Source organism: Colobus angolensis, unplaced genomic scaffold (assembly GCF_000951035.1).
Source record: "Colobus angolensis palliatus isolate OR3802 unplaced genomic scaffold, Cang.pa_1.0 Scaffold6, whole genome shotgun sequence".
In the NCBI taxonomy this organism is placed as follows: Eukaryota; Metazoa; Chordata; class Mammalia; order Primates; family Cercopithecidae; genus Colobus; species Colobus angolensis.
Genome location: NW_012119598.1, coordinates 27,314,841 through 27,342,392, shown reverse-complemented (window position 1 = coordinate 27,342,392; position 27,552 = coordinate 27,314,841). Strand labels below are relative to the sequence as shown.

Sequence of the window (27,552 nt, the reverse complement as noted above, 5' to 3'; positions counted from 1 at the left end):
ATTCCTGTATCTTTCCAGAATACATGAGTGCATGTCTATGCAGGTATGTATGTGTGCGTGTGTAGACACACAAAACCCACTTTTTACAGGTTTATTGTGTAGGCATTTTTGGTTTTTTTTGAAACAAGAGTCTCGCTCTGTTGCCCAGAGCTGGAGCGCAGTGCTGCAATCATAGCTAACTGCAACCTTGACCTTCAGGGCTCAAGCAATCCTCCCACCCCAGCCCCGGAGTAGCTGGGACCAGAAGTGCAGGCCCACCACGCAGAGTTAAATTTTACATATTTTGTTGAGATGAGGTTTCGCCATGTTGTCCAGGCTGGTCTCGAAATCCTGGGTCTAAGCCATCTGCCCAACTTGGCTTCCCCAAATGCTAGGATTACTGGCCTAAGCCACAGTAACTGGCAAGGTATTTCTTAAGAATAAATTGGGTGTTCCCTTCTTCCAGCTCAGCCTATGATATTAAGGTGGCTGTCTTGTCAGCTCCTGAAAATTCAAGGCCAGAATTGAAATTTCCATCCAGAGTAGGCCACATGAATTCATCAGCCATTTCTCGAGTGACTACTATTTGCCACGCAGCATCAGGCACCATGCTGGGAGCTGGAATACAGCAGTGGACCATACAGGCCCTTAGCCACCAATACACACAGATTTTGTAAGAGTAACAGACAGTCTTAAAACCAGACCTTGATTGCAAATGAAAAAGGAGGCAAATGAGGGCAGGCAGGTCAGGAGGATGTTTCCTAATCTCTATGCAAGGAAGGCAGGAAATGGCAATTTAACCAGGGAGGTAACCTAGGCAGAAAATTAATGACACATGCCTTCCTCTCCCTTTGCATTATCTTTTATTACCTCATGCCAGGCTGGAATTTGGGAAATCTGCTTCTATTACAATGTAGTATATACATTATACATTAAATAAGATTATGCACATTACAAATAAAATTATTTCAAAATTAAGAAATTACACACAGTACAATTAAAATTAAATTTAATTTCAAAATAAAATAATTTTATTTGTGGTGTTCTTTAGAGCACCAAACAATTCACATACATGATCTTCGTTCTCATAGTCTATTAAGGTAAGTATTACCTCCATTTTAGAGGTGAAGAAATTAAGGTTCGAAACAACTAACTTGGTGATGGCCACATAATTTTTAAGAACCTTGAGTCTAGCCCAAGAGTGACTGGAATTTCCTGTTCACTTACCACTATTCCAGCAGAATAGCACAGCAATTTCAATTTTGCAGTAAATCAGGGTTAATCATCCCAGAACTGTTTGATAGCAAAAGACTAAAAGAACTCAAGTGCCTACCAACAGTAGACAGGTTACATAAAATATAATGCATTTGCATAACGCAATACATGCAACTATGTACAGGAAGCTCTGTATGTTCTCACAGGGAAAGTTCTCCAAGATAGATTGTTACGAAAAGGGCAAGTGCAGAACAGTGTATACAGTCTGATATCCGGGCAAGGATGAAAAAAGTGGATAATACGTATCATTCATTATTGACTGATATTAGCAGGAATGAATACTGGGCAGATACAGAAGAAAAAGAAAAGTGATCATCTGGGGTAAGTTGAGGGGTGGATTCTTTCTATTTATCTTTTTACTTCAAATCGTTTGAACCCTGTGAATGTAATACTTATTTAAAAAATTAAACACATTTTGTACTCAGAAGATCTTCCCCTCAATAATATTCTTTCTCTTCATTTTACCCTCCTTATCCCCCCACACACGATGTAGAATGTTTTTAATAAAAAAATTTGCGGATGCAGAATCAATCAGTGATGTAGGAACATTGACACCATCCATCCACTTATTCCTTAGAATTGGTAGGTTTGGCAGGCACTCGGGATCCTGGCATCTCTCTGAAATGAGAAGTTTTTGCAACCTAAGAGAGAGAAGAAAAAGTAAATATATCTGGAAACCTCCTTCTTGGACTCCCTTACACATACAGAAAAACTTACAGATTCTTTTCTTCATAATGAGTTAGCTTCTTTACAGGTACCAGCCCTTCTCAATTTCTCAAATAACTCCCTATGGTGTAAAAGGACCTATCTAGGCTAGACACTTCAATGTTGCTCTTCAGATAGGGTTGCCAGATTTGGCACATTAAAAATACTGAATGTCCAGTTAAATCTGAATTTCAGATATACAGCATGCATATATATATATATATATTTAATGTATAGGATGTCTTATGTAGTATTTGGGTGTGCAGCGAGGGGCATACTTAAGCCATTATTTGTTGCCTGTTTGAAATTCAAATATAATTGGGTGTCCTGTATTTTATATGGTAAATTTATCTCTGATTCCACCTGGAGGAGGCTAGTTAAGTGCACTTGAACTTATTAGCCCAGGGACACAAAATGTACATAGCTCAGTGCAATCCAATAGAATTTTCTGTGATGATAGACATGTTTTATGTATGTGTATCCAATACAGTAGACACCAGTAACTTGAAATGTGGTGAGACCGAGAAACTGAATTTTTGATTTAATTATTTAAATTTAAAATATCACATGTGGCTAATGGCTACTATATTGGAGAGCAAAGCTCTAAAAAGAGTAATGTATCTCTCTTCAATTTAGCAACTGGGATTTATGATCTAGTGATGGCTAAAATGACACATAACTCAGGAATACAATCCTAAGTCTCTGTAGCTCAGATAGTGACTGCTCCAATTTTGCACAAAAATGTTTTGTTGTCAACATAATCATTCTGGATTTTTTCCTCCTGTATTTACTGAAGATCTATTATATGGAAAGGATGTGAAGGTATAGGGTACAAGGTAAGGTAAAATTCTTCAACAAACTTATCCTAGTAGGTAAGAGTGTTAACTGAGTAATCTCAGCATTAGAATATAGAAGCTGGGGTCGGGCACAGTGGCTGAGGCCTGTAATCCCAGCTATTTGGGAGGCTGAGGCAGGCGGATCACTTGAGGCCCGGTGTTGGAGACCAGCCTGGCCAACATCTGAAACTTAAATCAGCAGAGTTTAGCTGCTTGATGGGAAAAGAGACCAGAGTGTTTGGAACGCAAAGGAGAACAGCAGAAGAGGTGAACAGAGGTCAGAGGTGGTCACTGAGTGGGTCCTCAAGTCATGGTAAGGAGTATGGAGAATGAATTATTGAATATGTAGGTGACGTGACTCACAGATAACTTTGGATTTGTAGAGATTAAGGAAATGTAGCAAGTGCTACTCTTAGAATGTTGATTTGAGTAAATGGTAGTGTCAGTTATTGAACTGGGAAGAACTTGAAGGGATAACAGGCTTAAGGAGCACAGTGTTTATTCCTGTGTCTTGGAAGTGTTTAGGGTGATTAGATTAGAGTTCTAAATGGAGATGTCAAATGAAAATGTGGCTACACACATCTGAATTTCAGAAAAAAGGTCAGGCTGGAGATGTAAAATTGGAAGTTTACTGCATATAGACAGTCTTTGGAACCGTTGTATTGATGAATCTATTAACTAGACAGAGCAAAGACTAGGGACCAGAGCCAAGCTACAAGTTTCTAAAATTTAGAGCAGTACAGTCTGGTCATTTTGAGGTGAATACTTAATGACACAACAATTTGCTGAAGTGTAAATGTAGAGCCCTACACTTTCAGCTCTGATTATTAATGAATACAAGAAAGAATGGATATGGTTATCTGCCTGGTGTCTGTGAAATAATTTAAGCCAGGAAGAGATCCTCACCAGAAACTGACTATGCTGGCAACTTGGATTTTAGACTTCCAGCCTGCAGAATTGTTAGAAAATAAATGTCTACCATTTAAGCCACCAGTCTATAGTATTTTGTTATGGCTGCCCAAGCTGACTAAAACAGGTTTTGGTACCCAGACGCGGGATGCTGCAACAACAAATACCTAAACACGGGGAAGTGGCTTGGGACATTGGTGATGGGTAAAGACTAGAAGAGTTTGAGGTTCATACTAGAAAAAGCCAATTGTTAAGGGACTACTGATAAAGGAAGACAGCTGGAAAGAAAGCTTCCATTTTCATAGAAACTTAGATTTATAATGATCATGAATAGAATATGGTTAAATATGTTGGTTAAAATATGGAAATTAGGCCAGGCGTGGTGGCTAACGTCTGTAATCCCAGCACTTTGGGAGGCTGAAGGGGGCAGATCACGAGGTCGGGAGTTTGAGACCAGCCTGGCCAATATGGCAAAATCCCATCTCCACTAAAAATACAACAATTAGCTGGGCATGGTGATGTGCTCCTGTAGTCCCAGCTACTCCGGAGGCGGAGGTGGAAGAATTGCTGAAACCCGGGGCGGGGTGGGGGTGGAGGTTGCAGTGAGCCAAGCAAGATGGCACCACTGCACTCCAGTCTGGGAGACAGAGCTCAGGTATCAAATGAAAATGAGGGACAGGTTATTGGAAACTGTAGAAATCGCTGTTCTTGTTATAATGTGTCAAGAACTTGGCTGAATTACGCTCTAGTGTTTACTGGAAAGAACTTACAAGCAGTAAAACTGGATATTTAGCAGAAGAGATGTCTAAGAAAAGTATTAAAGGTGTGGTTTAGGTCCTCCTTATTGCTTATAGTAAAATGTGAAAGGAAATAGCTGAAATAAAGAATTTTTAAGCAAAACACAATCATAACTTGGAGATTTAGGATAGATTTCTCAATCTATATTGTAAACATTGAGAAAGCTTTTCTTGAAGAGGTATGGTTGAACAATCTTTTCTTTTTCTTTTTTTTTTTTTAATTTTTGAGACAGGGTCTGGCTATATCATCCAGGCTGGAATACAGTGGCACAATCTCAGTTCAGTGCAACCTTTGCCTTCAGGCTCAAGCAATCCTCCCACCTCAGCCTCCAAAGTAGCTGGGACTACAGGAGCTCATCACCATGCCCAGCTAATTGCACCACCACACCCTGGCTAATTTTTTGTTGCTGTTGATTATAGAGATGGGGTTTTTACATGTTGCCCAGGCTGGTCTCTAACTCCTGAGCTCAAGTGATCTGCCCTCCTCGGTCTCCCAAAGTGTTGGGATTACAGGCTTTCGCGAAACATTGAGCCTGACCTGAACAACCACTTGATAAAGAGATAATGGGTGTGACCCAAGGATTTAATCAGCCATCTCAGTAGGAGCTAGGAAGAGAGATGGGATTATTCCAGCAGAGACACTGCCAATTTGAACTAAGGTAGGCAGCAAAACCAGAAAGGAACAAAGGAAGGTTGTCGACTTTTTGAATTCTATAGAACAGGATCATAGAGCTCTCTGGCTGTCAATGTGTACTATTCTTTAAGAAAAGGAAAGACTGACCCACCAAAGGCAATTTATGAGATCATTAGGGCTGCCACTTTCTTTTTTTTTTTTTTGAGGTAGAGTCTCACTCTGTCACCCAGGCTGTAGGGCAGTGGTGCGATCTCAGCTCACTGCAATCTCTACCTCCCAGGTTCAAGGGATTCTCCTGCCTCAGCCTCCCGAGTAGCTGGGATGACAGGCTCTAAATCTGTAGCCTCCCGAGTAGCGTGCCTGCCACCACACCCAGCTAATTTTTGTATTTTTAGTAGAGATGGGGTTTCACCATGTTGGTCAGGCTAGTCTGGAACTCCTGACCTCAAGTGATCCACTCTCACTGGCCTCCCAAAGTGCTGGGATTACAGGCAGGAGCCACCAGGGCTGCCACTTTGATTTAAGACTCAGAGAGTATAGATGGGATAGGGTGGGGGTGGGAACAGGTAGTCAAGGCTGACTCTACCTCAAAGGTAGAGTAGAGAAGATGACTGCCATCTTCTTCAAAGATGCCTTGAAGAACTGGGCAGGAGAGTCCCTCACAGATGGCTGGCTGCCTGTGCGGGACCCCACCAAACTGAAAGAGCGAGACTTCAGGCAGGGCAGATGGAGTAGGCCACCCACAGAGCCAGAGGTAACACTGTGACAGCACTGGGCCTGAAAGTGAGGACATCAAGCCAAAGAGGGTTTTTCTTAAGACCGAACATAATTTGCCTTGCCAGGTTTTGGACTTGATTAGGACACATTACACCTTCCTTCTTTCCTATTTCTCCATTTTCTAATGGGAATGTCTATTATGCCTGTTTCACCATTGTACCTCAGAAGCATGTAACATTTCTGGTTTCACAGGTCCAAAGCTGGAAAGGAATTTTGTCTTGGGATGAATCGCACATTGAGTCTCACCCATAACCTGATTTAGATGATTTTTTAGATGACACTTTGAACTTTAGAATTGATGCTAGAATGAGTTAAGACTTTCAGGGGGCTGTTGGGATGGAATAATTTTTTTTTTTTTTTTGAGGACTCTAGCTCTGTTGCCCAGGCTGGAGTGCAGTGGCGTGATCTCAGCTCATTGCAAGCTCCGCCTCCCGGGTTTATGCCATTCTCCTGCCTTAGCCTTGAGTAGCTGGGACTACAGGCGCCCGCCACCAGGCCCAACTAATTTTTTTTGTGTTTTGGTAGAGACGGGGTTTCACCGTGTTAGCCAGAATGGTCTCGATGTCTTGACCTTGTGATCCGCCCACCTTGGCCTCCCAAAGTGCTGGGATTACAGGTGTGAGCCACCGTGCCCGGCCGGGATGGAATAAATTTATCTCGTATGGGAGAAGGACACACATTTTGGCAGGCCAGGGACAGAATGTTATGGACTAAATTGTGTCCCCCAAAATTCATTTATTAAAACCCTAAACCCCAATGTGACTGTATTTGGAGATAGGGCCTGTAGGAGGTACATAAAACTAAAGGTCATAGGATAGGGCCCTAATCCCACTGGACCTGGTGTCCTTATAGAAGGTAAGGAGACACTTAGAGCTCTCTCTCCACTCAGGAAGCAAGGAAGCACCATATAAACACACAGTGATGGCAGCTGTCTGTAAGCCAGGAACAGATTCTCACCATACACTATGTTGGTACCTTGATCTTAAACTTGCAGGCTCCAAAAGTGTGAGAAAACGAATTTCCATTCCAAGCCTCTTAGATATGGGAAAGAAGATTCTGTTGTTTAAGTGATCCAGTCTCTGGTATTTTGTTATGGCAGCCTGAATAGGCTAAGACAATGAAGGATGTGGTAAAACTTTAGGTCCCAACCACATACCAAAGAGGCTAGAATTTAGCACACTTTCTTCTTTCAACTGTAGGCAATGTGCACAAGTTCTAAATCCTAAGACATGTTGGCTCCTTTACTCTGCCTAAACTACAAATCAAAATCAAACAACTGTAATATAATAACATCCAATGAAGTTCTGACACTTCTTTAACATGACTACACTAATTCAATGCCAGAAAATTCATTTTATTTTGAAATCTACATGCCATATTCCAATTTCTGTTTAAGGTGCAATGGTTATATTTATTCTTTCTAATATAGATTTATCAGGCTGGGCACAGTGGCTCACACTTGTAATCCTAGCACTTTGAGAGGCTGAGGTGGGTAAATCACCTGAGGTCAGGAGTTTGAGAGAAGGCTGGTCAACATGGTGAAACCTGTCTGTAGTATAAATACAAAAATTAGCTGGGCATGGTGGTGCACGCCTGTAGTCCCAGTTACTAGGGAGGCTGAGGTAGGAGAATTGCTTGAACCTGGGAGCACGAGGTTGCAATGAGTGGAAATCGCACCAATACACTCCAGCCTGGGCGACAGAGCAAAATAATAAATAAATAAATAAAATAGATTTATCAGTTTATCAATAATATAGTTTTTTTTTCTAGGTGTAAATATAGGTAATGACTGTCTTTTAGTACATTTTCTCACGATGCTCCTCTTACTTGGTTTGGTACAATATTAAGTAGTGAAATAGAGAATACTGTCGCTACATATGAACCCTTATTCCATTTGCTCATCTCCAATACACATGGGAAATTCTCAAATTGCTAATAATGTTGTGATACACATGCATTATATTTAACAGAAATATATAAATTTATAATTATAATTTAGGATCAACAGATGGCAAACCTTTAGGAGGTTTGTATTTAACCTTAAAATACAATTTTTTAAAATTAGTTATAAAATTTCTAATGCTTTCTTTTTTGTGACCTCATGGGGAAAATATAATTCTTATAAAAAAGAGTTCAAATGATTTACAGAATAAAAAAAGTGAATAGAGATGATGGATGAATTAAAGGAAAGGATATTGCTACATAGATTATTTGGAAATTTAAAAAGGGAAATTACAACTGCTGATTTTGTGTTAAACTGATCTGCTTTGTTCAGGATATCTTATGTACCAAAAAATGATTTTATCTCAGCCTCACATCTCAGTAAATTCCTGAGATAAACTTTTGTCCCTGGTGCCTTTGGTAATTGGGAGACCTCTAGGTTTAGCATTCTCATCCACTCGCCCCAATTTAAATAGTCCTCCCCAGGGCCATTCAGGCAAGGTAGATGAAAACTTGCTCAAGAGTTGGAATCCAATTTACGCTACCGAAATTCATTGCTCAATAGAGAATTTTCCCCAGAAGTAACCAGGGCTTTTGGATATAACAGTGGCATTTCAAAGTAGAACGTAAAGTATTTTGGAGATAAGGAGACAGGACAGAGCTATGAGGAATATCCTTTGCTTAGGGAGTAGGCCCTTAGCAGTACCTCTTAGGTAAGAACTGGTTAACTGGCACTTTCTGTTTCTCTGAAGTTTCCAGAACAAACTGCCAATGCAATTTGGATTTTCAGAGTAGATTTTCTTTTTTGTTGTTGCTGTTACTTTGTTTTTTTTTTTGGAGACAGTCTCACTCTGTCGTCCAGGCTGGAGTGCAGGAGTGCAGTGGTGCCATCTCGGCTCACAACCTCCCCCTCCTATGTTCAAGTGATTCTCTTGCCTCAGTCTCCCGAGTAGCTGGGACCATAGGCGTGCACCAGCATGCCCAGCTAATTTTTGTATTTTTTAGAGATGGGGTTGGTTTTTTTTTTTTGAGATGGAGTTTCACTTTGTCACCCAGGCTGCAGTGCAGTGGCATGATCTCGGCTCACTAAAACCTCCACCTACTGGGTTCAAGTGATTCTTCTGCCTCAGCCTCCTGAGTAGCTGGGAATACAGGCACTGCTGGGATTACAGGCGCCTACAGGTGAACCTCACCATGCCTGACTAATTTCTGTAGTTTTATTAGAGACGAGGTTTCACCATGTTGGCCAGGTTGGTCTCGAACTCCTGACCTAAGGTGATCTACCCACCTAAGCCTTCCCAACTGCTGGGATTACAGATGTGAGACACCATACCTGCCTTAGAAGACATTTTCTATTGGAAAGAGAAAACACGATTAGCAACCTATTAGTTTAGTGTTTAATAATAGTTAATGTCTTCCTTAGTAATAAACTAAGTCTAGAACAAAGTGCTTCCTGGCTGCCTAGTCATTGATTCATTCGGTTTCACATTTTCTCAATGCCCAACAACCAAGTGTCTCTTGTATGCCAAGTTCTATGCTGATTATCAGTAATTGAAAGAGGGGGTCCAGATCTTAAGTATTGCTTAAGATGAAAGCGTCTAGGTTAACAAACTGAACACAATGTTTCACCACTAAACAGACCAAATACAAAATCTTGTTATTGGTGCCCGGAGAGAATTGAAATTCGTTTTCTCTCTCTCCTTTTCTCACTCACCACAATAAGTCAGTTGCGCCAAGTCCTGTAGCTCTTTACTGAGCCATCTTCTCACCTGTCCCCTTGTTTCATTTGTCACACCCTAAATAAAAATTGTACTGGCTTTTTTTTTTCTAGATTTACAGTGTTAATACATTGTCAATATTTACCTCTTCATGTAGATTCCCCGGGGAAAATTACCTTTCCTTCTTCCTTTAAATTGTTCAGAGGTTAGAAAGCCATTAATAACATTCTGGTATGTGGACAAAGTTTTCCCATTATGTATGGATGTTTTACTCTTTTTATTTTTCTGACAATAATCTCTTAAGGAGGTGTGGTTATAGAATAGTCAGCTGTTATAAATACTGTTTTTCTGGCCTTGGAACTTTTTAAAAGCTGTTTCTTAAGTTTGCTCATCTCAAAATTTGGAATAAGGATAAAACCTATTTCTAAGATTGTTGGATTAAATGAATTAACATATTGGAAGCTCATGAAATGTGCCTGGCACACAGTAGTGCCTAATAAACCATCTCTCTTATTTAGCTTGTTTTCTGATTTCAGAATCTATACTTGCTGAGCCAGATTCTTTTCATTTCAAGGTGAGCAAAAGCATGCAAGGAAGAGGAGTAGGCAGGAGAGCTGGAATCAAAGGCAATTTGGCCTGGGAATGAAAAGGATTCCAAGGCCCATATAAAGCAGTTCTCCGGCCAGGCGCGTTGGCTCAAGCCTGTAATCCCAGCACTTTGGGAGGCCGAGACGGGCGGATCACGAGGTCAGGAGCTCGAGACCATCCCGGCGAACACGGGGAAACCTCGTCTCTACTAAAAAAAAATACAAAAAAAAATAGCCAGGCGAGGTGGCGGGCGCCTGTAATCCCAGCTACTCGGGAGGCTGAGGCAGGAGAATGGCGTAAACCCGGGAGGCAGAGCTTGCAGTTAGCTGAGATCCGGCCACTGCACTCCAGCCCGGGCGACAAAACAATACTCTGTCTCAAAAAAAAAAAAAACCAAACAAATTCTCGGACATACAGGAAATGCTGGGGGGAAAAATCCGGTCCTCTCAGCCCAAGAACCATGTGAAACCAGACCTTCCTCAATCTGATGACTCTCAGCCCAACTGCCCATTAGAATCATTGTAATTTAAAAATATCCTCGGAAAATTCTAACATGTGGCTATCAAAGGTGATCATTTGCTTTTATGCTACTTTGTTTTCTCACAAACGGGACATCCAACCCTTTTCCTTTGAGGGTAGTTGTAGGGAAAGGAGTGGGTGGAATGAGGAAAGAGCGGAAAAGGCTGGACCCGCCCCAAGCCGGTGTCAGTATCTGGGAAGTGGGAGGAGCGTCAGCAGTAAACAGCCTCTGCTTGGATTATTATCTCCTGCTCACACACTCGGATTTGAAGGCTCAAAACTAAACGACGCAAAACGTTTCAGTTGAATTCCAGAAGCGTTAGACTAAACGACTGGGTCTGTTTGGCCAGTCTGAGGAGCTGGGCGCTGAGGCGTAGGCAAGACTCAGCCCGCCTAGACTTCCCTGCCCACTTAATTCCGATCAAAGCAGAAACCGGCCGGGCGCGGTGGCTCACGCCTGTAATCCAAGCACTTTGGGAGGCAGAGGCCGGCGGATCACCTGAGGTCAGGAGACTAGCCCGGCTAACATGGTGAAACTCCGTTTCTACTAGTGGCGGGCGTCTGTAATCCCATCTACTAGGGAGGCTGAGGCTGAGGCAGGAGAGTCGTCTGAACCCGGGAGGCGGAGTTTGCATGCAGTGAGCCGAGATCGCGCCACTGCACTCCAGCTTGGGCAACAAGAGCAAAACTCCATTTCAAAAAAGCAAACAGACAAAAAGCGCAGAAACCGAGATCCGGAAGAAAACCTCGGCGAGACTCAGAATCCAGGAAAACAGGTCCCTAGAAATTCGCCCACGGTCCCAGATCTCCATTTCTTGTGGGTGGGGCAGCTGTTACCAGACAGAAGCAAAGGTTTTCTTTTTTGGGGACGGTGTCTCACTCTGTTGACTAGGCTGGAGGACAGTGGCACGATCTCGGCTTACTGCAACCTCCCTCCCAGGCTCAAGCGACTCTCCTGAATCAGCCTCAAGAGTAGCTGCAATTGAAAGGTATGTGCCACCACGCCCGACTAGTTTTTGTATTTTTTTTTAGTAGAGACGAGTTTCATCATGTTGGCCAGGCTAGTGTCGAACTCGTGACCTCAGGTGATCCGCGCCCCTCGGCCTCCCAAAGTGCTAGGATTAGAGGGGTGAGCAGAAAGCAAAGGTTTTTGAGTGGCCACAGGCCCCAGTCTCCTTTTCTGGCTGTGCTGGAAACCTAGACGCTTGAGTCTCTTGAAATAAAACAGCACGTTGCACGTCAGGCATCGTTCTAGATTAGGGACATTAGTCTGTTTTTTAGACACCTTTCAACTTCCTGGTTAACTTTTAGACAGTATACTCTGCACTTTAGCAGAAATGGAACCTAGAAAGTGAGGCTGGCTACAGCCTAAATTGAGAAGAAAATAGAAGGGGGTCGGAGGGCCGAACAAGGTTACCGTCACGCTACAGTTTTGCCTTCAATTTACATTTTTAAAGTAATCAGTTTTTAGATCACCAGGTATCCCTGGCATGTAAACTAGTTAGGCACCATCTATGGTCGATCTTATAAAACACTAACTAGACTATTTAGTTAGAATATGATACTACATGCGAACATTAGATCCGTAACTGACCTAATACATACAGACAGACCAATCTTTAGTAACACCGTTCCCCAAAAAACTGAAAAGCAGGAATACACGTTGATCCAGATTGGGATAGAATTAACTTACCTTAGTACTTTTTCCTTGTACGTACAAGCAGTGAGGTTAGCTCTTCCTCTGAAACGGTAGGGGGGCTCTGAAAAGAGCCTTTGGGTTTGATAGCGTTATCCGGAAACTCAGATGCCTGTCATCAAATCACTTGCCCTTGGCCTTGTGGTGACTCTCGGTTTTCTTAGGCAAAAGCACGGCCTGGATGTTAGGAAGGACGCCGCCCTGAGCGATTGTCACCCGGCCTAGCAGCTTGTTGAGCTCCTCGTCGTTACGGATGGCCAGCTGCAAGTGGCGAGGGATGATGCGGGTCTTCTTGTTGTCGCGAGCCGCGTTGCCGGCCAGCTCCAAGATCTCGGCAGTCAGGTACTCCAACACCGCAGCCAGGTACACCGGCGCGCCGGCCCCGACCCGCTCTGCGTAGTTGCCTTTGCGGAGCAGGCGATGCACTCGGCCCACCGGGAACTGGAGACCAGCGCGAGAAGAGCGGGATTTCGCTTTGGCGCGAGCTTTGCCTCCCTGCTTACCGCGTCCAGACATCTCAATTGAAAAAAAAAACAGCACCAAAACAAGCAGTCTAAGCTCAGGAGAAAACAAACAAAATCGAGAAATGTTTAAAACATGGCTGCTTTTATAGGTAGTTGCTGGGGAGGAAATCCGACTTTTCGATTGGTCGGTAGCAAATACTAGTCAGGTAGCCAATAGAAAAGCCGCACTTTCATACCTCATTTGCATAGCTCAGCCCACGGATGACAACTCTGCAGCTTGTCTTCCAATTAACTAAGAGGTACGCTCCATCCCTCATTAGCATAACAGCCCTATAAGTAGCAGAAATCCGCTGTTTACTTCCGACACATTTCTGGTGTTAAAGATGCCTGAGCCAGCCAAGTCTGCTCCCGCCCCGAAGAAGGGCTCTAAGAAGGCGGTGACCAAGGCGCAGAAAAAAGATGGCAAGAAGCGCAAACGCAGCCGCAAGGAGAGCTACTCTGTTTACGTGTACAAGGTGCTGAAGCAGGTCCACCCCGACACCGGCATCTCTTCCAAGGCGATGGGGATCATGAATTCTTTCGTTAACGACATATTTGAGCGTATCGCGGGCGAGGCTTCCCGCCTGGCGCATTACAACAAGCGCTCGACCATCACCTCCAGGGAGATACAGACTGCCGTGCGCCTGCTCCTTCCCGGAGAGCTGGCCAAGCACGCGGTGTCGGAGGGCACCAAGGCCGTCACCAAGTACACCAGCTCCAAGTAAACTTTTCAAGTAAGCGTCTTAACACTTAACCCCAAAGGCTCTTTTAAGAGCCACCCACATACCCACTAAAAGAGCTGTGGCTAGACGCCAAATTTTTATTTGGCGGCAGAAGAGAGTATTAGGGATTGGCGAAGGGTGGGGATAAGTACTGCAACTTAGAGGGGGACAAAGGGGCCTGGCCTGGAAGAAACCAGTCACCAAAAATGGGTTTGGGATCAATTCGTTGCGCTTAAATTTAAAATGGAGACAAGCGGCCATTTTGCTAACCCTGCGTTCCCGGAAGAAACCTCAGGCTCGCGTAGGTTTCGGACCCAGTTGTTTGTCCCTGTTTATGTCGCCTGGTTCAATGGCTGCCCTAAAGTCATAATTTCGCCATCAGGTTCTAGCCAATAGGCTGTCCTGTCATTTTTAATATTAACCAATCGAGAGAAAGCTGGTTTGAGACCCTTATTTACATTGCGGACCGGAGTGGAAACCTGGGGACTAACTGGCTAAGAAAGGACACCCCCCCTCTGTTTTCGTGGCGCACACCTTCGTAATATAGTGAAGGCTGTGTCTCCTTTGTTTCCAATTGCTCCAGTAATAAAGTCCTTTAACATAATACGCGTCGGTTTTGATAAGAGTAAGGCAGTATGAACCTAAAGATGTAAGCACCGCGCCAGATGTTCTTCATACATTTTATTCTATTCAACTGGTTTATTCAAGATTCAAACCAAATTTTACTTGAATCCCAGTGCTCAGCCATAAATGGTGTGTTGCCTGATTGAAACTTAAAATCTCTGTAGGGGGATTGTAACATGCAGAAAAGGTTGAAAGTTGCTTTAGGAGAAGCCAACTCTAACTTCGGTAAATTGACAAGCATTCGAACACTGAACTGAAGGCCAGTAAAGATTAGGCGCTGTTTGGGAGAATGAAGAGGAGACGCCATTAAACTTAGCACATAGGCTGTGTCTCCTAGAGGACCTTCCCTTCCTAGACAACTGCAGGCTGCCTTATGGCCTGGGAAATGCCACATTCCCTTAAGTATTTTACTCATGGTCTTTTTTAGGCAAAGATTTTAAGATGAAAGTTTAGAAGTAGTTTACCTATCTTTTTACTCAAGTCTAGAACACATTTTTAGCACCTTGAAGTGAAGTTTGCTTTCTCCATTAAAAACTGGGAATATACAATAAATAAAATTAGTGTTAAAGCAGATTTTTGCAAATTTAAATACCATGTAATTTAGGTTACAAAGTTATTTAACATAAGGACTGTGTGATCTTAAATCTGCACTTTCTTTCACAACGGGAAAATACACTAAGGCCTCTCTTTGGTGTCAGACAAGGTCTTATAGTTGAACCCTGCTGTGCAATCACAGGCTGCCTTTCCTAGATAACTTATCTGAGAAATTCTGATGAGAAATGAAATTTCCAGAGTCCCTCACAAGTAAATTTTCTTCTTCTTCTTTTCTTGAGACGGAGTTTCGCTCTTGTTGCCCAGGTTGGAGTGCAATGGCACGATCTTGGCTCACAGCAACCTCCACCTCCCAAGTTCAAGCCATTCTCCTGCCTCAGCCTCCGGAATAGCTGGGATTACAGGCATGCACCACCACACCGGGCTAATTTTGTATTTTTACTAGAGACGAGGTTTCTCCATGTTGGTCAGGCTGGTCTCGAACTCAGGACGTCAGGTGATCCACCCACCTTGGCCTCCCAAAGTGCTGGGATTACAGGTGTGAGCCCCCGGGCCGGATCTAAATTTTTTTTTCTATGCCTCTAATGGACCTGGTCAAAGACTTATTCACATTCAGACCCACCTCTCTTCTACCTGCCAACTAACTAATCAGTGTAACCAAAATCTGCAAGCAAAATTCAGTATTCCCAGGGTGATTCTTTCTCCGCCTTTTCCCCTTTCTCTTACGTAAATTATGTTTTTGCCAGTGTTAGATGAAATAATTCTATTGCTTGTTCTCTCTCCTGTACAAGTACACAGTAAGCAAATCATTAACTTCTTGGTCATTTATTTCTGAATTTTCCACCAAGACAGTGTTTATGTGAGTCATACAATAAGAACCAACAGAAATGTGTGTCGTGGAAACATCTTGTCTAGCCCTGAACTCTTTGAGTTTTCTGTTCACATTCCTTTGGCTTTTGCATCCTGAAAGCTTATCGTCCGCAATAAACTTTGGTTATTCTATTTGAACTTGGCTGATTGGTTGCATATTGGTAGCAGTAGTAGAATTTGAATTATGGTTTTCTGGTCACATCATTAAGTGATTACTCAGTGGAGAGGACAGGAAATCTGGTTTATTTATTAACACTTTTTTGGGGTGTTTTTGTTTGAAGATGTCGATATTCTCTCTGAGAACACAACGTTAAAGAGTTGGTGTTTTTCTTTCTGGCTTTATATGGGATTTGATGTTTTGTGCTTGTGTGCCTCTTTCTACCTTCGAAAACTTGTCTTTTTTGAGTCCAAATAGTTGTCGATATCTGCAAAACCAGTATTCCTGTGTTAAGGTGATATGAATATGAAATGGCTGCCCTGTTGTAACTTTTGACTTTAAGAAAGTGTTAAGACTAGCAGGAGACAAAAAGGAAATCAAGGAATCCGAATGTCTGGTCTCAGTAACTGCTATGCCAAAGGGTCTACAGCTTATTATTAATTTTAGTAATTTCACATTATTGCCCCTTCAAGTTCTTTGGTAGGAGTTGACTTTCTATAAATTATAAGAATCTCATAAGTTATTTGATATAAAAATGCCAGTTGATCATAATATGTTTACCTGGGTCCAACATGTTGAGAAAAAATGCATATTTTTTTCCCTGCGTACATGAAATTAGCTCTCTAGGCATATTCCTAAGGACTTAAAGAATGATAACTATCATTTCTCTTAAATCTTCCAGATTTGGAAGTATATATATATTCAGCACATTACCAGACGATCCCAGTAGTCCTAAATTAAAAGACATTAAAAATTAGTAAACCTTTTCCTGCCTTTAGCCTGTGTAATGCTGGATGACCAAGCATAAAATTAAATTGAGTAGAGTATACCACTGTAACATTTCCTGAAAGGTATTCCAGGTTCTGAGTCAGTTCTTTGGGGTCTGAAGTATCATGAGTTCATTATAATCAAGAAAAAGGGAGTAAATCTGGAGATGAGCCACTTTCTTACTACTTCCTGACCTCAGTTCTTTTTTTCAGAGACAAGGTCTTGCTTTGTTGCTCAGGCTGCCAGGTTGGAGTGTACTGGTGCCATCACATCTCACCGTAACCTCCAACTTCTGGGCTGAAGTGATCCTCCTGCCTCAGCCTCCTGAGTATCTGGACCCACAACAGGTGTACACCACCATGCCCAGCTAATTTTTTTAAAAGTTTTTTGTAGAGATGGGGTCCTACTGTGTTGCCCAGGCTGGTCTCAAACTCCTGGGCTTAAGTGATCCTCCTGCCTCAGCCTCCCAAATTATTGGGATTACTAGCATGAGTCACTGTACCCTGCCTCACCTCAGTTCTGAGGAGGAAAAAATATGTAATAATAATGGGAGTTTGGTTTGCTGATTAAAGATTCATGTAACCTTATCATCCAATGTACAATTTGTAGAATAATTAATAGAGACATCTAGTCTCATGTTTCTACAGTTGCTCATGCCTTGATATTAGATGTCCTTGCTGCTGGCTCAGAAGGGTAAAAGAACAGAAATGATGGAGTTTCTCTCATTCTATGAGGAAATAGACCTATGTAGAGGAGGCTACCTGTGGTAAAACCTTGTCCTCATCACTTACAATTCTAGACTTATTCTCTGACCATATCAAGTTTTCAAATGGTAAAAGAATTGGATTCAAGATAAATATGAATAAACTTTGTTTTTACTTGTCTCCCTCCTCTTCCCCCATTCTCCCTTCCTTTATTGTCTCGTCCTTAGTTTTCTTTTCACTTTTTTGTCTACCATTATTGGACCAAACTCAGCTGTAGGATAGAACCAAAAAAAAAATTGAAAATTAAAATGTGCCCCTTTTGTTGTTAGACTTGCTTAAATAATTGGAGTAATGAACTTTGGACACTAGATTTTAAAACACACACATTTGAGCTTCAGTGCACTGAAATAAATATATTTTTAGAAATTAAAAAATAAAATTGCATGTTTAAAAATTCTGCAGAGACAATACAGGTTCTGAGATCTTGAATGGAAGGAAAACTGCTAGCCTCAAGAGTGAATCAAAGATGCTCAGCAGGCAACAGAGTAAGGGCGTTTTGGAGGGTTTAGAGAGACTGCTCAGGGTTCTAGGCTCTCAAAATCAGACAGTCCCCACGACCTGACCTTTGTCACTATATCTTCTTTATGAAAAACACTAAGTCTTTTTCCTTGCTGGACAAATTCTTATCCTTCAAGGTTAGATCAAATGGAACCTTAGGACAATGACTAGGTTATGTTCATCTTTTAAGAGCATATGGAAATTCAAGAGCTAGAGGGTGTGGCTTTACTGCACAGGCTCACTATCCAACAGCTATGCTACCTGGGAAACTTGACCTCTCTGTGACTTAATTTCCTCATCTATAACACAGGGAGAATGACAGTAGGTGTCTCATAAGGTTGTTGTAACAACTAAGTGCCTTGATATCTATTATGTGAAGTACCTAAAACACTGCCTGGCAGACAGCAAACATCCAATGAACTTTAGCCATCATCATTATCATTGTTTTCAGAGTCAAATATAATATCTCATATCTGATAAATTACAGAAGTGAATCAATCACTCTCTCTCTTTTCTCCAGGGGAGACAACAGCTTTTAGACACATCTTTTCCAACAGTCATCACTGCTGGACACTGTTTCATCTTGCAAATGAACCAATAAGAATGAGTGATCCTAGAAGAAGATAAATGGAGGTATTTTGAACAATCAAAAAAAGACCAATGAACACATGGCTAAGAAAAATTAGCTTGTTTTTTTCTATGTATAAAACTATTAAAATGTTCTTCATAGAAATTTATGAAATGAGAAACATAAAGACAAAATTAAAATAACTCCTAGTATCTCCTATTCTTTTTATATATATAGCATATATATTCATATTCATATATATTTATATCTCACATCATGTATCATATATAAAATTAGGTGGCATATGATATATATATTTAGATAAATTTACTTAGACACACTTTTTATGGATGTATAATTTATGAATATATTGATAATTATGTATTCGTTATTGACTATTTCAATTGATTCCCATTTTATGCATTATAGATTATAAAGCTCACACATATTTCTACATAAATCTTTGTTCAAATATTATTTCCTAAAGATAGACTTCATGAAGTGGAAATACTAAATCAAAAGTGAAAAACATTTTCTAAGGTTCTTAACATGTACATTGCCAAATTGCTATCAGCATCATGCCAATTTATAATCCCACCATAATATGGAAATTCCTGTTTTATAGCACTCATATTTACAATAGATTTTTAAAAGCATTGTTAACCTAATAGGCCCCAAAAAGAAAAAAAATTGCAATTACATTTCTTTATTTTAATGACTTTATTAGTGAGGGTCATTTTTCCCATGTTTCTTGTTAGCCATGACCCTATTAGAAATAAACTGTGCTACAAAATGATAAACATGATATCAATCATTCCATGGGAAGGCACTATATAAAGAATAATACCTTAGATTAAGGCCAAATAAATAATATTTATCAGGTGCCTCTTCTGCGGAGGACTCTGAAGGGGTACTAAACTGCACTTAGCTGCATGCAACTGAAACTACTGTTACCTACATTGTCTCTTATAAACATTATAACTACTCTTTGAGAAAATGTTTACTATGGACTGAATTGTCTCCCCATCCCCCCAAATTCATATATTGAAGCCGTAAGCCCCAATATGACTCTATTCCTAGACAGGACTTATAAGAGGTAATTAAGGTTAAATGAGGTTATTAGGATGTGTTCCTAACTGGACAGGATTGGTGGCCTTATAAGAAGAGGAAGATTCTGTACGTGGTCTTCCAAATTAAATTTTTTTTTAAAAAAAGAGAAAGAGAGAGAGAGCTCTGCATACATACTGAAGAAAGGCTATGTGAGCTCACAGTGAGCAGGTAGCACTCTACAAGCCAGCAAGAGAGCCCTCACCAGAATCCAGCCATGCTATACCCTGCTCTGAGACTTCTAGCCTCCAGAACTATAATAAAATTTTGTTGTTTAAACCACACAATCTATGGTATTTTGTTCTGGCAGCCCAAGCCAACTAAGACAGCATCATTGCTGTCACTTACAGACAAGAAAACTAAGACTAGGAAAGATAAAAGTTAAACTTGTCCAAGGTCACAAAGGCCAGAAACAAGTGAGGTGAGAAGTTGACCTTGTTCTCCTCAATGCCAGGTCAGGACTCCTCCACTCCACATGTAGATAGCCACCTCACAGTCAACAGCCAAATGTCCCCAGAGTCAGCATTAGACCAAGATGTCTCACCAGGAGACAAATGCCTCATCTTGAACAAATATGTTGTAACAACTTCCCCATGTAAAACATTGAACCTCATGAAAAACAAAAATGCAAAGTATGTATAAAACTGTGTTTACCACTTAACTGACAGTGATATAAAGCTTAATGATATCCTTATAGTCTTGGAGGGGTTTGTGTATGTGTTGAAACAGGTGCTCATGCACTGCTGATAGACTGTAAATTGGTCCTAGAGAGAAAAATAAATAAACTGGAAGGAGATATGCTGTATGTTTACTTTTTTTTATGGAAAGATATGAGATATACCTGGAAATTTGATTGACCATGCATCTATTTCTTCAATGGGTATGCACAGTTGAGCTGTTCCCATGTACAGGCATTGTATGGGACAATTGCACATGACAGACAAAAATTTTAGCCTCATGAAGTCGACATGCTCATGGAGAGGTGCCACCCACTAAACTAATATTTATATATCAATTATGGATACATTGGGCCACATTTTACAGAAATTCACTTACAGTGGGTTAGCCAGAAAGCGATTTGTTTTTCTCGATTGGCAAGAAGGCTAGGGTGGTTTGTTGGGGGCTGTCAGGAGCTGTCTAGGCTGCCCAAGTATGCAGGTCTCTTCTATCATCCTGTGTTAGCCATCTTCCATGTAGCTTTCAACCTCATGGTCATCTGCAGCATGTCTAGGGGTCATATCTATGTTCCATGCAGGAAAAAAGGCTAAAGGCAAAGGGAAGTAGGCATGTACCATCTTAATTCACACCTTGGTTTTCAGAAAATTTAAGAAGAAAGACTTTCTGTTTTTTTCTGACTATTCTGTATTCTGGATTACAATGCAACAGAAACATCACCCTAAATTCTAATGTTTTTCTCTCCTTGCTTTCAAAAACTGACTCGCTAGCCTCCAAGTGGCTTGGAAAAATTATTTCAGTCATCCAGTAATGAGCTGTTCATAGAAATGTTTTGGACATCCGTCTGTGTTGTTAGCATTATACATGTTAAGCATAGATTTAAAAAACAACATGATGTGGGTACATTTCTTTACTTACATATAAGTGCTTATATACTTACAGCTGAAAAGAGAGGTTGAAATGTCAGGTGGAACAGAAATAAGATTACCTAGATGTTTCCCCTATGGGTGATTTTCAGCTATGTTAATCTTTCTTCCAGGTCAGGTACTTCCAGAACTTCCTAATTAAATGGTGGCCTTGATGTTAGTTCCCCTCTCCTCTTAGACATTTTCCAGGACTACAGAAGATGTGCAGTTTATAAATGAGCAGCAGAAACCTACTGAGCAAATTATTCAGGTTCATCTGAACAGAGAGGACACCCTCTCTGCTATACTCTCTCAGTGATTTCAAGACACCCTGCCTTGAAATCCTGGGTCAATTATTGTCTTGGACGTTTATTTAAGCGCAAAATAATTGTTGTCATTGCTTATGTTTGGATTTTATCTCCCAAAATAGATGGTGAATTCTTTAGAGACCAAATAATACTTAAAAATTTTTTTTTTTTTTCTTTTTTTTGTTTCTCGCTCGTCGCGGCTCGGTCCCGGCCCGGGAGAGCACGTCGCGGCTCGGTCCCGGCCCGGGAGAGCACGACATCACCACATCGATCAGGGAGAGAACCACCTATTGTTTTTTTTTCTGTGTCTCTCAGCCCTGTAATAGCATCATACTTGCACTTCGTAGATTTTTAGAGACAACTTTTACAAAACATGGAATTATCTACATACCCTTTCTACAAAACAGACAAATTAAATACTCAGTAGTTGAACAAAAAAAAGCAGTTCAAATAAAATACTTTGAAAATGAAGAAATCATTTGAATAGAGAGTTAAGGTTAACGGTAAAATAATGTATAAAAATTATTGCGAATCAAATATAAAGTTCAAAAATAGTTCTTGAAGAAGGACGAATCGTATGAAAAGGGAGTACTTGTTTTAAAAATGTTAGATATCAGGAAAAGCCAAGAAGTGAGTATGGTAAGAGTGCTGTCAAGGGAAACCCTGCTGATCTCACTGAACATGTAAAAATCTGTAGATGCCTTTATTTTATTCACTCTCATACATATGTAGAAAGAGAAATATATGGTAAACATTAAAAAAAAAACTAGAATGTAAAATTAACACTTTAAAAAATGGGCTGTATACTTTTCTTGTCACCAGAGATAAGAATTTATTATTTTTAAAAGAGAATAGTTATTTTCTTTGTGACTGTTTCCATGACTTTGCCACTTAGAAGTTAGAGATGACAAAGTTTATCTAAGAAAATGTTCATGGAAGTATGATTTCAATAATGAATGTTTAGAAGACTGAATTTCTTGACTGGGCACAGTGGCTTATGCCTGTAGTCCCAGCACTTTGAGAGGATGAAGAAAGAGGATTGCTTGAGTCCAGGAATTCAAGACCAGCCTGGGCAACACAGCGAAGGCAAGTCATGAGACATTCCTGTGCCTCAGTTTTTTCACCTATAAAGTGAATTCCTACAGTTTTGGGGGAGGGGAGAAAAACTTAGGATAGTGACTGGCACAGGAGAAGCACTATATACAATATATATGTGGATATCGTTTGTTTTTATGGTACCTTTTTAGCTATCTAATGCAAAATATGAATCATTTTTTCCTAGGTCTTAAATTACAGAATGTAAGAATTTTCTAAATTCTCTAATTCTATGTTAGTTTTAAAGCAATGGAGTAACATATCTGTCAGCTTGTAAATATGGATCGACCTGATCCACAATGTGACCCCTAGCCACTAATATTTACTGGTACAACACTCAGAAAATATCAAAGGTCAGAAAAGCCAAACAAATGTAAAAACATACAGGTGCTCAGAAATATATACCTGTAATCTCTCTAAAGAGAAATATTTTCCAAACTGAGTGACACAGTGCTTTAGTGAGTTGTGAAATCAATCTCATGATTTCCAAGCCAGTGTTCTTTTAAAAATGAACTAGTCCACAATAGAATATACTAAAGTGCTGGTGTTTTCTGAAAAAAATTTTTTTTTTTTTTGAGACAGGGTCTCACTCTGTTGCCCTGGCTAAAGTGCAGTGGCACGATCATGCTCACTGCAGCCTTGACCTCCTGGGCCCAAGTGAGTCTCCCACCTCAGCCTTTTGAGTAACTGGGATCGCAGGTACATGCCACCACACCCAGGTAATTTTTTAATTGTAGAGGTAGGGTCTTGCTATGTTGCTTAGGCTGGCCTTGAACTCCTGGGCTCTAGTGATTCACTAGCCTCAGCCTCCCAAATTTATGGGATTATAGGTGTGAGTCACCTTACTTGGCCTGTTTCCTGAGTGTTTTTTTTTTTTTTTTCAGGTGTTTCTGCATATGTGTGTTTGTATGGGTATAACAGAGAGAGAGAAAGAAAGAAACTTTTCTACCTCACTTTGCAATCAGAAGTTTGAAGTCTTATCTTTTGGCTTTTGTTTCAGAAATATTTCAAATGTAGACTCTCTCCTTTACCACACTGTCCCCTTAGGCAAGGTCTTTGCCATGTTTCTGAGACTATTGCAACAGACTCCCAACCTCTGACTGCAGGCCCTTCTCAATAATGATTGTTTATGTAATAAATCTAAACCCAAGACAACTACAACGATACAACAAATTATGTGCTTAAAAACTTGCAATGTCGGCCGGGTGTGGTGGCTCAGGCCTGTAATCCCAGCACTTTAGAGGCAGAGGCGGGCAGATCACCTGAGGTGGGGAGTTCGAGACTAGCCTGGCCAACATGATGAAACCCCATCTCTACTAAAAATACAAAAAATTAGCCAGGCGTGGTGGTGGGCGCCTATAATCCCAGCTAATTGGGAGGCTGAGGCAGGAGAATTGCCTGAACCTGGGAGGTGGAGGTTGTACTGAGCCGAGATCACACCACTGTACTCCAGCCTGGGCAACAAGAGCAAAACTCTGTCTCAAACAAAACAAAACAAAACAAAACAAACTTCCAGTGTCTACCAAATGTCTCACACAAGTATTTGGGGATCTTCACAAAACGGCCCTTATGGAGTTTTCCTTTGCTGAGACCCTATGCTGTGGCCACAGTAAACTCACTCAGCGTCCCAGAAAGGCCTTGGCCTTTGTGAGCAATCTCTTATCTCCAGGCCTCTCACAAAGACCTGTTCCAGTAGAAGCTCAGGGGAGCATAGTGGACATTATTCCAACAACCCTTTCCCCACAGCTATGCAGCCAAATCTGCCAGCTCAGTTAATTAATTCATTAATTAAGCAATTCAGAGATGGGGGTCTGCCCAGGCTGGACTGCAATAGCTGCAACCTCAAACTCCTGGGCTCTAAGTGATCCTCTTCAGTCTACCCAGAAGCTGGGACTGCAGGCATGTGCCACCACACCCAGCTAATTTTTTTTTTTTTTTTTTCTGGTAGGGACCAGGCCAACTCAGTCTTGAACTCCTGGCCTCCAGCCTCCGGAAGTGCTGGGATTACAGGCATGAACCACTGTGCCCAGCCAACCCTCCCAGTCTTGTTAGACATGGGGTCTGTAGTTTCCAGTAGGTTCTTGAGTCTAGGGTTCCTACCTCATGTTTTATAGTTAATTTAGGGGAGGTGCTGTGTTGGTTTATCTGGGAAGGTAGGGGTGGGCTGGGGGATAGAGGGGACTTCAATTAATGAAACCATAAGCAAAACTCAGTTGAGGACACCAGTCATGAGAGTGGCCTGATTATGGCCAATCTTACATAATGTGTGAGATCTTGATATTACCCCATCCTTGAGAGTTCTCTATAAAGCTACAGGGTCTTGGGAGTACCTTTAATCACAGACAACCCATGTTCCTGTGGATTATGGTTTATTAGATTGCACATGCCTAAATAAAGACATCCTCTGCAGTCTTTTGACAATTCTATAAGCATTTTGTGACTCTGCAATTAGACAGCTAAGAGATCTGTGTTACTTCCATCACATATATAAATAATTTTAAATAAAAATCATGGCGTGAATAATTTATGTCCTCTACCGATTTGAAGCTATCCATTTGGAAGACCACTCTGAAGAGATGAAATAAGTTTTCTGCCAAAAATTACTTATTAATTTACAAGGGAAAGGGGAAGTTTTGTTCCTCTCCTTGATTTGACTGAAAATCGAGGGCTTTCTCGAATAGTTTTGGCATCCAGGGTCATTTTTCATTAAAAAGCGAAAAGTCATGTGAAATATAAATCTCCCCAGGTCATTCAGCCCTAGACCCTGGGAGATTCTGTACAGAGGGGGTTTATTATAGTCAACTTTTCCGGGTAAAACAAACACAAATACTCCTCCTCCACGGGGCGGGGGCGGTGCCTAGGTGATGCACCAATCACAGCGCGCCCTACCCTATATAAGGCCCCGAGGCCCCGCAGCGCATTACGCTTTTCGCTGGTTATTACGTCTTGCGTTTCTCCGCTGTTATGTCTGAAACCGTGCCTGCAGCTTCTGCCGGTGCTGTTCCAGCCGTCATGGAGAAACCTCTAACCAAGACGAGAGTGAAGAAGCCGGCTGGCTTGACAAGCGCAAGTCGCAAAGCATCTTATCTTTCTGTGTCCAAGTTGATCACCGAGGCCCTTTCAGTGTCACAGGAACGAGTAGGTATGTCTCTGGCTGCGCTCAAGAAGGCACTGGCCGCTGCTGGCTACGACGTGGAGAAGAATAACAGCCGCATCAAACTGTCCCTCAAGAGCTTAGTGAACAAGGGAATCCTGGTGCAAACTAGGGGTACTGGTGCCTCCGGTTCCTTTAAGCTTAGTAAGAAGGTCCTTCCTAAATCTACCAGGAGGAAGGCTAACAAGTCAGCTTCTGCTAAGACCAAGAAGCTGGTTTTATCCAGGGACTCCAAGTCACCAAAGACTGCTAAAACCAATAAGAGAGCCAAGAAGCCGAGGGCGACAGCTTCTAAAAAACCTGTTAGGAGCGGGAGAAAGGCTAAAGGAGCCAAGAGTAAGCAACAGCAGAAGAGCCCCGTGAAGGCAAGGGCCACGAAGCCAAAATTGACTCAGCATCATAAACCTAATATTAGAAAGTCCACATCAAGGAAGTAAAGAGCTTTCCAGGAGGCCAATTTCGAAAGAACCCAAAGGCTCTTTTAAGAGCCACCCACATTATTTTAAGATGGCGTAACACTGGAAACTTATTTTCTGTGACAGTTAACTATACGTTTACGTTGTGATGCAGCTGAGTTGAGAAGTCTTGAGGTGGGAGAATTCAGTCCAGGATTCAAGACCATCCTGCTCAATATAGCCGGACTATCATCTATACCGGGGTCCCCATTTTCCCCAGCCACCGACCTGTACCGGTTCTTGTCCATGGCACGTTACGAGTTGGCCCGCACAGCTGAGGGGTGAGCGAACATTAACCACCTGAGCTCCACCGCCTGTTAGGTTAGCTGCAGCATTAGATGCTCATAAGCTCAAACCCTGTTGTGAATGGCGCATGCAAGGGAACTAGCTTTCAGGCTCCTTGTGACAATCTAATGCCTGATGATCTGAGGTTGGAGCAGTTTTAGTCCAGAAACCATCGCCCCCAGCCCCTGCATCCCCTCGTCCATGGTAAATTTGTCTTAGACAAAACCAGTCTCTGGTGTCAAAAAGGTTAGAGACTACTGGTTTTACAAAAAAGTAAATTAGTCAATCATGGTTGGCACGCTCCCTTAGTCCCTGCACCCAGGCTTTTAAGGATACAGTGAGCTATCATCATGCTACTTCACTCCAGCCTGGATGACAGTGAGAACTTGTCTCAAAACTTAAAAAAAAAAAAAGAAAGTTAAAGAAAAAGGGCTTCTTGTCAGAGATGTGGTGTATACCTAGAGGTCCAAGAACTACAAAATCTGATGTCCAATCCTGAAAAACTCAATGGTGCACTAGAGTAGGCTTTTACATATAAGAGCATCTAAGTTCTGGAAATGCCAGTGTCAAGGAAGGGAGTGGAGAGCAATTCAGCATCCAAACAATTTGCTGATACTTTTATTTATTTTTTTAAACACAAGTACTATATTCTAGTCTTTCTGTGGTGTCATTATAACTATTGTTTCTTAATATGCTGTCCACCGACTTCAAGGGATCAATAAATAGGAATCAAGGTGTCCCAGAATATGGATTAGGGGAGTGTTTTTTTTTTTTTTTCATCTATTCATTAACTGTAGCTGAAATTTATAATTTTCTTCCATTGAGTGTGGCTGATAGAAATAACACATTTGTAGGGTATAGTTGTTGCAAGAATCTTGAAAATCGTGCTTATTTCCAAAGTACTATTATTATTAGATATTTGATATATCAACAAAAACACACTGTCAAGTGGTTTGATAATTATTTTAATATTGATCTAATACAGTTGTAACCTTATGAATTACTTTACGTATCTTATTTATGAAAAGAATCTGGGTCGGGCGTGGTGGCTCACGCTTGTAACCTCAGCAGTTTGGGAGGCCGAGGCAGGTGGATCACGAGGTCAGGAGATCGAGACCATCCTGGCTAACATGGTGAAACCCCATCTCTACTAAAAATACAAAAAAAT

General features: G+C 41.4%; 3 protein-coding genes across 8 annotated transcripts; 2 read left to right on the top strand and 1 right to left on the bottom strand.

Moving 5' to 3' along the window:
- Positions 1–819: 819 nt before the first annotated feature.
- LOC105526743 (histone H2A type 1-C) lies at positions 820–13,029 on the bottom strand. 6 transcript variants are annotated; one of them, XM_011962849.1, is made up of 3 exons: positions 12,524–13,029; positions 12,372–12,468; positions 820–1,895 (listed from the first exon to the last, which is right to left on the bottom strand). In XM_011962849.1, exons 1-3 carry the CDS (start codon positions 12,888–12,890, stop codon positions 1,676–1,678), a joined length of 684 nt encoding a protein of 227 aa, XP_011818239.1. In that variant the 5' UTR covers positions 12,891–13,029; the 3' UTR covers positions 820–1,675. The 6 variants fall into 6 exon arrangements, 2 of the variants coding, with proteins under 2 accessions (XP_011818239.1, XP_011818240.1); XR_001004137.1 differs by adding an exon at positions 9,362–9,370 and having other exon boundaries at positions 1,698–1,895; positions 12,380–12,976; XR_001004138.1 differs by lacking the exon at positions 12,372–12,468 and adding an exon at positions 9,142–9,205 and having other exon boundaries at positions 1,768–1,895; positions 12,487–12,955.
- A 131-nt stretch (positions 13,030–13,160) lies between these two features.
- Positions 13,161–25,614, top strand: LOC105526741 (histone H2B type 1). The gene is made up of 2 exons (XM_011962847.1): positions 13,161–13,611; positions 25,477–25,614. Exon 1 carries the CDS (start codon positions 13,222–13,224, stop codon positions 13,600–13,602), a length of 381 nt encoding a protein of 126 aa, XP_011818237.1. The 5' UTR covers positions 13,161–13,221; the 3' UTR covers positions 13,603–13,611; positions 25,477–25,614.
- LOC105526742 (histone H1t) lies at positions 25,421–26,133 on the top strand. Its single transcript, XM_011962848.1, has one exon. The coding sequence runs from the start codon at positions 25,455–25,457 to the stop codon at positions 26,079–26,081; it is 627 nt and encodes a 208-aa protein (XP_011818238.1). The 5' UTR covers positions 25,421–25,454; the 3' UTR covers positions 26,082–26,133.
- The last annotated feature ends 1,419 nt before the right edge of the window (positions 26,134–27,552 follow it).

Coding starts and splice junctions, on each gene's coding strand:
- LOC105526743 (XM_011962849.1), bottom strand. CDS start 12,890: ATGTCTGGACGCGGTAAGCAGGGAGGCAAAGCTCGCGCCAAAGCGAAA. Junction 12,469..12,523: donor TTTGCCTAAGAAAACCGAGA/GTCACCACAAGG, acceptor GAGTTTCCGGAT/AACGCTATCAAACCCAAAGG. Junction 1,896..12,371: donor TACAAGGAAAAAGTACTAAG/GTAAGTTAATTC, acceptor TCTCTCTCTTAG/GTTGCAAAAACTTCTCATTT.
- LOC105526741 (XM_011962847.1), top strand. CDS start 13,222: ATGCCTGAGCCAGCCAAGTCTGCTCCCGCCCCGAAGAAGGGCTCTAAG.
- LOC105526742 (XM_011962848.1), top strand. CDS start 25,455: ATGTCTGAAACCGTGCCTGCAGCTTCTGCCGGTGCTGTTCCAGCCGTC.